This window comes from Aedes aegypti, chromosome 1, assembly GCF_002204515.2.
Source record: "Aedes aegypti strain LVP_AGWG chromosome 1, AaegL5.0 Primary Assembly, whole genome shotgun sequence".
Classification (NCBI taxonomy): domain Eukaryota; kingdom Metazoa; phylum Arthropoda; class Insecta; order Diptera; family Culicidae; genus Aedes; species Aedes aegypti.
The window spans coordinates 143,021,242-143,033,602 of NC_035107.1; the positions used below are offsets into that span (position 1 = coordinate 143,021,242).

A 12,361-nucleotide genomic window follows, 5' to 3' on the forward strand; every position below is an offset into this window, starting at 1 on the left:
TAATCCACATTCATCATGCAACTTTTTACACGTTTTTTCAGGAATGATGAAGCACGATATTTACAAAGCTACTCCGTCAATTGATCTTTCAAGATCTAAGTGTGAAATCGGCTCAGCAGTGTTGCACTTCATAATTTGTACAACCACGTCTGATATACTAGATCAAACAATAAATCTAAACTTGCTCCACATAAGATTCAAATTTATCGTTATTGTTTATTTTTGTCAATCATCTACCCATATATTTGGATAACTTAATGGAGAGGAAACTCCCAGCACACTAGATAATATCTTTAATATAAATCGTAATATTATTAATATATATTTTAATATTTTAATACCGGATTAAGTGTCTTGCCCCATGCCCCATTTTTTATGCTTTGAACTAGCTTTACATAGATATTCCACGAGATTTCCGTGCGTTCTTTTAAATTGGATCTTTTCAATCAACGTCTTCCTTTTAATCGGCTGTCCGAAGTAAACATAATCATATCGTAATATTTGGCAACCTTATTTTTAGAGAAGTTCCATAATTTGGCCATGATAATAGCATTTAACGCTTTGAGTATAGTGTTTTTTGAATTATCAGCACGTTCAGTTGTTCTATGATAATTGCGAACCTTGTATACTTATAGCTACCTAAAGAGAAAACACAAAGTCAATCTCTAATGAGAAACTTTTCACTTTCCCCACGTGATTATAAAATTGACGATGTTTCAATTTTGTTATTTTTAGGTCTATGTCGAATTAATTTTAAAACTTTTTTTATTGCAGTTTAAAACTGTCAGAAGGCACTTCTTAGAAGTGGTACAGAAAATTATTTTCCGCAACTTTTTTCCACTGAAAATATTAAAATAAGATTGCACGCCGCCAACTTGTCACAGAGTAATAGTTGACAGGTTAACAATATTTCGCTCTATTATGCAATAATGTCTGAAAAATCTCAGAAATCTCTTACCTATCGTAATGTTCTCAATGGCCTCAAATGTTTACGCATGAGTTTAAAACGTTAAATCACATATTCAGTAAAATATATCAATTATTTTCACTTACCCCATTTACCCACTTGCCCCGAGGTACCTTACCTATATTCGCAAATCTATAAATTTTGGTTTTTGATTTTTATAATTTTTATTATTGAACATCTCTATTATTTTTCATTTTTTCTTGAAGCCTCTTCTGGTTACTGATTTTTAATAATTAAAAAAAAAATAATAAATTTAAATTTAAATTTTAATAAATTATTTAATAAAATTTTATTTAATTTTTAATATTTTTCTGAGAAATATTCTTATTTTCCGCGTAATTAACGGATAAACAGGTTTGGAATTATTTTAATATCATCAAGCTCTTCTTCCACAGACAAACAGACGTAACAGCTAGAATAATTATCAATTTAAAACATAGTCACGCGATGTGACAGGTTGTTAGTAGAAAAATATAAAATGTACGATTCTATGTGTTCTGTATCTAGATACCTCCTTAACTAGATGGTTCCTTCAATATCTAGTTAAGAAGAGTTAACTGTAATCACTATTTTCCCAGGATTTTTTTTTTCAGAAGAGCGCAAAGTATGATGTGTAGACTTACACGATAATAAAGAACAGTTTGGAAGCATCATACTTGGTCACTTACCTCGGTGGGATCACTTCGACAATCTTAGCCTCCCGGTAGACGTTTTCGTTGGGATCGATGGCGTCGACCGTTTCTCCCTTGAAGTAATGATCTTTGACAAAACCGAAGACATCATCGAGCATCTCGTTGAAGGAACTCCGCTTGGTGTGGGATGCCACCAGCAGGAACGGACCCTTGACCGCAGCGGGAAACGATCGGACCAGCTTGCGTGCCTGCTTCTCGGACTCCAGCGCTTCCGTGTAGGTAAGATTCGGTTTGCCCGTGATCTCACACGTCCATACGATCGATGAGATGAGCACGACATGATGGAAATAGTCTCTGTGTTTTCGCAGAAAATGGAAGAGAAAATTGATCGATGAAATCTGAGGCAAATAAAAATAATGTGGTTGAAAAAAAAAATTCTAGTGTGACCGTGGTTCCCAAAGCTTGACATAATGAATTGTGTACCGTCAAACGGGGTGCACTTTGCAACTTCAATCAACCAAAACCATGATCTCTCTCAACTTCAACTAAAAATTAAAATTGTTGTTTAAACTTTTAATGACTGGTTCGCCTACAGCTGAAATGACAAAAGATTGAATCGAATTATTTTACAGTCGACTCTCTACAACTCGATATTCTATAACTCGATGGATTTTTCGGTCCCTTCAAAATTTCATACATCGTGCTCTCCATAACTCGATATTTCTATAACTCGATATCTCCACTAGTCGACGTCACGCGAGAGGTAAATTTTTCTACATAACTCGATATCTATTTTAAAATCATTTTTATTTGGGAAAACTTGATCTAATACTAGTTTGGAGGTGAATAAATACATGCAAGTTGCAATACAAATTGAAAATCATGAAAATAAAAAATAAAAAAATAAATAAAAAATTTCCCGCGAGCGATCGTGTTTGATGGTTGTTTACGTTCTGTACCGATAACTAGTACCGTTTTTTTCTCGCGTAAATTTCACTATCGGAATTGAATTCCGTGTATTGTGGAAGCCGTGTGATTGAACAACACCTGTCGTGTGGACGTTTACGCGTAGATCGTGAAAACATTGCGAAATCGACCGTCGTAAATATACTGTTTGCTGCGAAATATTAGTGCTGTGTTTTGTTTTACTTGCTGTGCTCTCTGTGCACTTTTTCGGCTACCGTACTTCTCCCGTGCTGCGATAAACAACGAGAAACCAGAGTCTATGAATGAAGAGTTGCGCGAAGAGTGAAACCAAATCTACCTATCGAACTGTCAAACCGTCTACCTATCGAGCAGCCCAGCAAAACAGATAGGGGCTGTTTTCGAAGACGAAGAAGAGCAAGCATTCAAAGAAGTCTCTTCGCGCAACTCTGTGTATATAAACTCTGCGAGAAACGAGACACTGCAGAATCCAAATTCAAGCGTAACATTTGAAAAGGGCCTAACTGGAAAACCACCGTTGCTGCCTCTAAAGTGCCTAATTCATCATGACATCGGCGTGTGATCACTGCGCAAAGCCTATCAAAGGAGAGGACGAATCTGTCTCCTGTATGGCGTTTTGTGATAGGATGATTCATTTGAGATGTTCGGTTACGAAGTTGAACAAGAATTTCGTGAACATTGTGCAAACCTGTCCAAACTTGTTTTGGATGTGCGATGAATGTGTGAAACTAATGAAATGTGCGCGTTTCAAGGCCACTGTCTCATCGTTTGGTGATGCGATTAACGCAATGACCGAGAGACAAGAACTTGCTCACGCCGAACTGAGAAAGGAAATCGCTAAGCAAGGTGAGCAGATTGCTAAGCTTTCCAAAGGGATTGCACTTTCTACTCCCACCCTCTCTGGCTCCGGGGGACTCGTGCGCCAACCTCCGCTGAAACGTCGACGTAATGAGGGATTGTCTACTAGCAAACCATTAGTCACTGGCACGAGAATCGTAGCTGATGACAATGTTTTCACGGAAGTTCGTACAGTTCCCGAACCTCCTGAAATGTTTTGGCTGTATCTCTCACGAATCCATCCTAGTGTTAAATCAGAATCAGTTGAGAAACTGGTTAAAGACTGTGTTCATTGCCAGGATCCAGTCACGGTAGTGCCACTAGTAAAGAGAGGCGCTGACACCAGTCGAATGAATTTCATATCGTTCAAAGTCGGAATGGACTCGAAATTTCGGGAGACCGCACTTAACTCGGACACATGGCCGCAAGGTATCCTGTTCCGGGAATTTGAAGGCACCGGTTCAAAAAACATGTGGCTACCTCAGTTGACCACACCTACCATTTCGATCACTCCGGCGATGGAACGTTCCCCATTTGTGACGCCCACCACCTCGATGGACCAACGCTAATTCCGCAACTCAGACGCATCGTAGAAAGCTTTTTGGAAGCCCCTAATCGCCCCAATCCAGTCCTGCCTCCTGCTGCCTGCGCTCATCACTGTCGTCTGAGTCCTGTGATTGGTGGTCGAAAGGGGGTCTTCCATCAAGCTTGCCTAGGCAAGTATTCTTGTATTTCAAATTATTCGTTGCGTGATAAAATTTCCTGCACTCAGAACGTTTGCTGCTCAGACCACAACAACTTACCATCGACGCCTACCACACATCTAATGCATCAAGCAACTTTACCAGGACGCACCACAGAAAGCACTTTGGGAGTCGCCAGTTACTCTAGCTCAGTCGCGCCATTTGCAGCCAGCGTTCTTCAAAGTCGTCCTGGCCCTGAGTCTAGTTGTGGATTGGCGGCCTCCCAGTCCGCTATCTCAGGCAAGTACAATGATGATCGAGAGCTTTCACTGCCTGATACGAATCAAATTTATAGTACCTCCGGCTACACTTCATCATCTTCACCGTATCCTGACTTGACGTTGGAAGAAGTACTCCATGGCTTAGCTGAAGACATCTCTCTTGGCACTCCTACTGCGACCAATGCTGATTCGTCATCTTTTGACATGCGTAGTAACAACGAGTATCGTTTTCAACACCCGGGACGCACAATCCTTAGCACTACGGGAGCCCCTTTGTCCCCCTCTACAGTCGTGACCATGCAGCCAGCGCTCGACAGCCGTCCCGGTCCTGCAGTAGGGTGTGGTGAAGGGGTCTCCCAACCTGTGCAGTCAGGCAAGTACACAGAATGTGCTGACAGTATACTGCCCATAACTGCAAAACAGTCACATTCGACATTTTTGACAAAATGGAGTTAATACCATGGAAAGTCATCATATGATAAATACTTTCGATCAACTTACTGAAATCTGTGAGATTGTTCTAGAAAATTCGAAAAAAATACCAAGTTGTTTTGTCACATTGGTAATTATAACCGCATAACAGTCACATTGAGATTATAAATGAGCCTCGTAATGTGTTAGCAATGAAATTTCTCTCAGAATTATTTTCTGACAATTCACCTAGTATGCGATATGGGTTGTATGAAATATCAGCCTCAAATAAGCATTTTTGAGTTCCTGGTAATTTTTAGAAATTTCAGTTTCCTCCCATACTGCCATAAAACACACACTTAGTATTCGATTTACTCAATGCCTACTTTTGTCGAATGTTACAAATATGCAGTTATGGGCAGTATACTACCTGACGATCTCATACCTTCCAGTCTGCGCATCTACTACCAAAACATCCGTGGCTTGCGTACAAAAATCGAGTCCTTCTTCCTCGCTGTTACCGAGCTGGATTATGATGTGATTGTTTTAACCGAAACCTGGCTAGACCACCGCATATTGTCAGCTCAGCTATTTGGGAGTCACTACTCCGTGTTCAGGACAGATCGCAGCGCCTCTAAACAGCAATAAATCGAGAGGTGGCGGAGTCTTGATAGCTGTTTCTTCGCAATTCAATTGCTGTTCGGACCCTACACCTGTCAATGACCAGCTTGAACAACTTTGGGTTAGGATCCTGTTGCCTGACAGAAATGTGAGCATTGGGGTATTTTACCTACCACCTGACATGAAGAACGATGCGGATATTATTCGTTGTCATATTGAGTCAATCGCAGCCGTTCACAACAATCTCTCAGAAAACGACTTAATTCTTCAGTTTGGTGATTATAATCAGTCAGACATCTACTGGGCTGCTGAAGCGGACAATCGTCTCTCTATCGATCTAGATCGCTCTCGTATGTGCCCAGCGAGTTCTGCACTTTTGGATGGGTTTTGCTTCCATGGACTCTCTCAGGTCAACACATTGACGAACACGACAAACCGTACTCTCGATCTCGTCCTCGTCTGTGATACTGTGTTGCCTAATTTCACACTTCTTGCAGCGGCCGAAGCACTCACGACACTTGATGACCATCATCCTGCAATTGAGCTGATAGTCATGTGCCCGTTGCCAGTTACATACGAGATGTCACACGACTACACTGGATTTAACTTCCAAAAAGCTAATTTTGAGTCATTAAATGTCGCATTAATGTCTGTTGACTGGAACCATCTGGATTCGATCCCTGATATTAATGAAGCTGTCGATTTCTTCACGAATTCTGTGCTCCAAGCAGTCACGAATAATGTTCCACCGCGTCGCCCGCCCAGCAAGCCGCCTTGGTCTAACGGTCAATTACGTCTGCTTAGGCGCCGACGTTCTGCTGCCCTTCGGTGCTATTGCAATAATCGATCGCAACAGACAAAATTGGCATTCAATGAAGCAAGTCGTGAGTACAGGAATTATAATGCTTTACTGTATGCTCGCTATAAACGAAGAACGGAACAGAACCTTCGTACGAACCCAAAACAATTTTGGTCGTTCATAAATTCGAAAAGGAAAGAAAACGGCCTACCGACATCGATGTACCTAGACGAGCAGTCAGCTGACTGCGCCAGCGACAAATGCGAACTCTTCGCGGAACAGTTCCAACGTGCAACAATTTCGTTGCTGCGCCATCGCAAGTTCATGTTGCATTGGATGATACTACTCGTGATGTCTTCAGCTATGAAATGTTTGAAATCTCTGAACGAGAAGTAGCAAGTGCGATAACCAAGCTGAAGCCCTCCTACACTCCTGGACCAGACGGGATTCCGCCAGCGCTACTAAAAAGATGCTCAGCGTTGCTTATACCTTTGGTGAAGCTGTTCAATCGTTCACTTGGATGCCGAGTATTCCCACGAAGTTGGAAAATGTCGTTCCTATTTCCAATTCATAAAAAAGGTGACAAACGTAGCGTGAGTAATTACCGTGGTATTACTTCACTATGTGTCTGCTCAAAGGTATTTGAAATTATCATCAACGACTCCTTATTCAATAGCTGCAAACAGTACATCTCCAGTGATCAGCATGGTTTCTTCCCGAAAAGGTCGGTCACTACTAACCTCGTTGAGTTTTCAACGCAATGCATACGAGCGATCGATGCTGGTAAACAGGTGGACGCAGTGTATATGGACTTGAAAGCGGCGTTTGATCGTGTTGACCACGGAATCCTTCTACAAAAACTTCGCAAATGTGGCGTGTCCGATAGCTTCATCGATTGGTTTGAATCATATCTCACCAACCGATCGTTATGCGTAAAAATAGGCTCTAATGAATCGAGCTCATTCACGAATTTATCCGGAATGCCACAAGGCAGCAATCTTGGGCCTTTGTTGTTCTCACTATTCATCAACGACGCATCTCTAGTCTTACCGCCCGGGACCAGGCTGTTCTACGCCGATGATACAAAAGTCTATATGATCGTCGACTCCTTGGATGACTGCCATCACCTTCAGAGATTGTTGAATGATTTCGAAGCGTGGTGTTCACGAAACTGCATGACGTTGAGCATTGAAAAATACCAAGTTATATCGTTTAACCGAAAGCGGAACCCTATTCATTTCCAATCAGTGAATCAATTGTCACCCAACACGCAGCAACAAAGACATTGTCATCTCCTGTTCTTGTTGCAACAATTTCATTCCGCAACATCAGTTTATCATCACTTGAACAGAATATGACAATGATCGATCATCACCTGCGCAGTTATTTTTTGGGCTTCGCATTGCAATTTTCGAGAACTTTCTCCGTGTCAGTAAACATTGACACATTATCTAACAGTATACATAAACAAATTTGGTTTTGTGTTTAAAATAGGTGATTAATCGCGAGTTGAAAAAGTTGCAACAATGTTGCGCCCTGTGATTGTCATGACAATATTGCTTCTGATTGTATCATTATCCGCAAAAGTTGGGACAAACGGTTGTGAACGAGCCAGCTTTGTTGCTTGTTTTTCGTCTGTTTTGATGACAATTTGATTCACTGTTTCCAATACACGCTATCTGGTACAGCGATTGAACGAGTACAACGTGTCCGTGATTTGGGCGTTTGGTTGGACGAAGAATTCACGTTCAACTATCACTTTAATGACATCGTTTCGAGGGCAAACAAACAGCTTGGTTTTGTTCTGAAGGTAACAGAAGGTTTCAGCGACCCGCTGTGTCTGAGATCCCTTTACTGCGCTCTAGTTCGTTCTATTCTGGAATTTGCTGCGATAGTGTGGTGTCCGTTCCACGCCAGTTGGATTACCCGAATTGAATCTGTTCAGAGAAAATTCCTGCGCCACGCCCTTAGAAATCTTCCTTGGCGTGATCCCAGTAACCTGCCTCCTTACGAAGACCGCTGTCGTTTATTGGGGATTGATACTTTGGAGAACAGGCGTTGTGTATCGCAAGCCGCTTTTGTAGCCAAGTTGCTTCAAGGGGACATCGATTCGCCATCCCTTCTGGCTGATGTTAGCATCTACGCTCCGGAGCGGAATCTGCGTAGACGGAATTTTGTCAGTCTCGGCAGTCGGAACACTCTATACGGACAGCATGACCCAACTAGATATATGGCAACGAAATTCAACGAAATTTATCATCTTTTCGATTTTAACATCACTATGACGACGCTTCGTAATCGATTTGCTGAATACTTTAGACATAGTTAAGTGTGCATTTCATGTAATGTTGATGTTTGTTGCTCGTTTTGTTTTTTAGTTTTACTTATATTCATTAAGACAAATTTTATGTCAGATGGATCAAATACAAATAAATAAATATTTTCAATAAAAAACGTGATTTTTTTAGCATGTCGAAAAAAGTTTTTAAATAATAGTTTATAAAATGCTATCAACAAAATAATATTGCTTCCTTAACGAAGTAATCATATATGTAAGGTACCGTGGGGCAAGTGGGTAATGGATTTCGCATAGTTGGGATTCTTCAAATTCTAGAGACCTTAAATTAAAACAAATGAGGTCGTGTATATTTTTTAGCTTGACTCCCACCAAATATAAGCAGTATACTGAAATTGATAATTATGTAAAATTGAAGAAAAAAGTACAGAAAAAGTTTTTGAAAAACGTCTTACTTGCCCCACAGGTGGGACAAGTGAAAAGTTTATCGTTTTGAACAATAAATTTAAAAACTAACAGTTACATTCAAGATTTCTATTACCTTTAACATTTGGTTAGGCGTCCCAATGAACAACAACATAAGTAACATGAAAACAAAGAAAATTTTATTATTGTTACTTGGATTTTCTTCTGTTCAGTTATGTTTGTTGAAATGATTCGACAACATTATAACTGCAACATTTCCAATGTTAGTTCTTACATCATGGGACAGCAATTCCATTTCTGCTCTGTAGAATTTCCACCGCTCGTTATTTGTTTTTAAGAAAATCGGATATGACGTCGGATAACTCTTCAAGAGAAATCAAACAGAATCCTTCAATAAAGTATTTAGAAACTTTTTTTATGTGGATACACCTATACCTCATTTTTTATGTTTTGAACTAGCTTTACATAGACATCCCACAAGATTTCCGTGCGTTCTCTTATATTGGAACTTTTCAATCAACGTTGACAGTGTTTCAATTTAGTTATTTTTAGGTCTATGTAGAATTAATTCTAAAACTTTTTTTATTGCAGTTCAAAACTATCAGAGAGGACAACTTCAAAATGGTACAGACAATTATTTTCCTCAACTTTTTCCCACTGAAAATATTAAAATAAGAATGCACGCCGCCAACTTGTTACGGAGTGATAGTTGGCAGGTTAACTATATTTCGCTCTATTATGCAATAAAGGCTGAAAAATCTCAGAAAGTTCTTACCTATCGTAATGTTCTCAATGGCCTCAAAGGTTTACGCATGAGTTTAAAACGTTAATTCACATATCAGGGTGGCCACCAAATGTTCATTTTGAAATTCCCGCTTTTTTCCCGGTTTTCCCGGTATAATTTTCAGAATTTTCCCGGTTTTTAATTGAGGAGTCTGAACGTTACCCCCTTCGATCGGTTTTTCAATTGAATACACCAAAAATTTTATTTCAAACTTTTCAACGGTATTTTTCCGTCCAATAACAAAAAAAATATTCGTAGTAGTAGTAGTAGTACAATTGGTATGGAATAACAAATTGTTGAAAAAACTTAAAAAAAGTTAATGTCAAATTTGCTTTCTTGAAGAATTTCCCAAAAATATTTTTCCACTCATACACGTCGGAGACCCTAAAGAAAACAAAAGTGAAAGAATAATTCAAATCAGTCGTCTCGTTCTCAAGCCAACTCGTGACATACAAACAGCATTCCATTTCCATTTACATGTCTAGATATGCTCTTTTTGTTCCCTATTACCCTATTTAAAGTATTTCAATTTTCAATCTAACTTTTTTTCTTCATCACACTTAAATTTTGTTCGCGAGCTCGGCATTTTTAAATGCTGAGTCAACTCGGCTTCTGGCCATTTTGCTGAAAACCCAGCTAACAAATAATTTTAACCGAGATTCGGCAGCTTCTGAAACTGAAATCTCGGTTAGTTCTACATTTTACCCGTATCTCGGCAATATTGTAAGCCGAGCACCAACGTTAACAACGTTTTCACCGAACTCAGTTGGCTCGAATGCTGATATATCGGTTTCCATCTAAGTTTACCGAGATTCTCAGTATTTTGTTTTACCATCTACCATCTTGTTTTCATTTACATTCGGAAAAGTGCATCGGTTTTGTGTATAAGTAGAAAAGTAATGAAAATATCGTAGAAAAGTTTCCACAATTAACCAAGTGCCTGAAATTATAAGTCTGGAGGAAGTTAGATTGTACGAACTCTTCTGTAAGTATGCTCAAAGTTGTTGCTTTTTATGTAATTTAGTATACAATGTCGTTCGTTTTCTGCCGGAAAGTAATTATAAATAGTCGTATTTTAAGAACATGTCAATAATTATTTTCAATTATGATTTATGGGCAGCCCAAAGTTAGCATTGCTTAAAAAACACAAATGTAAACTAAATAAATTAAGAATATATTCTGCGGCCAAAAGTGCCTCAATAAAGATTGTTGTTCATTTTTACTGAGATTTCAGTTTGTGAGATGCCGAGATTCTCAGTTTAACACGGTAGCCAAATTCTTTCACAGAAACCGAGTTTATCAGCTAAAACTATTAAACCGAGATGACTGCCGAGCGCTCGGCTGTACGGATCTTGGTTTCCGAAAGCCGAGTTTCGGCATTTTATTCTAAATGTGTAAAAATTAAGAGTTCACTAAAGCTAATAAGTTTAAGATGAGGATGAAACAAAGCCACACTAAACTAAAGTAACTAAAGAAAATAATGAATCCAATATGTTACTTTATGCAAGAACTTTTAATATCTGATTCAAAGCTTTGAGTCAAATAAGATAAAGAAAAAATATAAGCCCTGATAGTAAGAGATAAAAAAAAAGTATTCCAAAACATTACCAACCAACTTGAGTGTAGCAAACTAGACTGTTTTAACAAGAAAATTTAAAAGTTATTTCTCCAAGATAACAGATGCTTAATGGCAATATGATCAACCATATCAACTTTCTACAACTTATTTTTGATGATTTATAGATTTATAGCTTGAAGATGTTCTTTCAAAATAATTTTCCCGGTGACCATCTCAAATTCCCGGTTTTTCCCGATGGATTCAAATTCCCGTCTTTTTCCCGCTTTTCCCGTTTTTCCCGGTTCGGTGGCCACCCTGACATATTCAGTAAAATATACCAATTATTTTCACTTACCCCACTTACTTACCCACTTGCCCCGCGGTAACTTATTGGAAATACATAAAATTGTTCCTTCGATTTGTGATTTTTTTGTGTCGGTATATTCTATAACTCGATAGGGGGAGATCCCCCAGTACCGGACAGCACCCAATACCGGACAAAGTCGAAACATTGAGAAATCATGGTCCAATCAAGATGGTGTGTTAGTAGTAAAGGAAGCTATTATGGAGACTAATGTTTGCGTAGAATAACACATCCTTGAAATATGCATGCCTTTTTAAAAAAGTACAAAAGATTGAAAATTTCAAAAAAATTGACGTATTGCCTTAATTTTGAGCCTATTTAGTAATTATTTTGAATATGAAAAAATACTTTCGATCACGCAAGCATATTCGAACATAATCCTAATTTGATAGTATGAATGAATTTTGTACCATAATCGGACTAAATATGGACAAATTACAATTTTGTTTAAGCACCTCCTGTCCCCCAGTACGTACAGCCTGATTTGTTATATGATATCTTTGTAATTATTGCACGAGTGTCTCAAAATACATTCATTTTTCATGGATTCCGTGGATCATGGTATCAAACATGCAATAAAATTAAGAAAAATGAACATTCAGAACAACATCGTAAAATGTGCTATTTTTCATCATATAAGAAAGAGGTTTTTGATGGACATCTTGCAAACTATGAAATACTCTAATTGTTCTTGTAAATGTTGCAAATGCATTGAATTGCCAATTATATACTATTCCTAAAGTAAACACATTCAATG

At 38.8% G+C, this 12,361-nt stretch overlaps 1 protein-coding gene across 1 annotated transcript in view; it reads right to left on the reverse strand.

The window, feature by feature from the left end:
* LOC5579200 (bromodomain adjacent to zinc finger domain protein 1A) overlaps window positions 1–12,361 on the reverse strand; it is a 49,330-nt gene that overhangs the window by 27,519 nt on the left and 9,450 nt on the right. Inside the window, exon 2 of the mRNA XM_021849437.1 lies at window positions 1,636–1,953. Coding sequence (XP_021705129.1) covers window positions 1,636–1,953 — 318 coding nt within the window. The remainder of the gene's footprint in view (window positions 1–1,635; window positions 1,954–12,361) is intronic.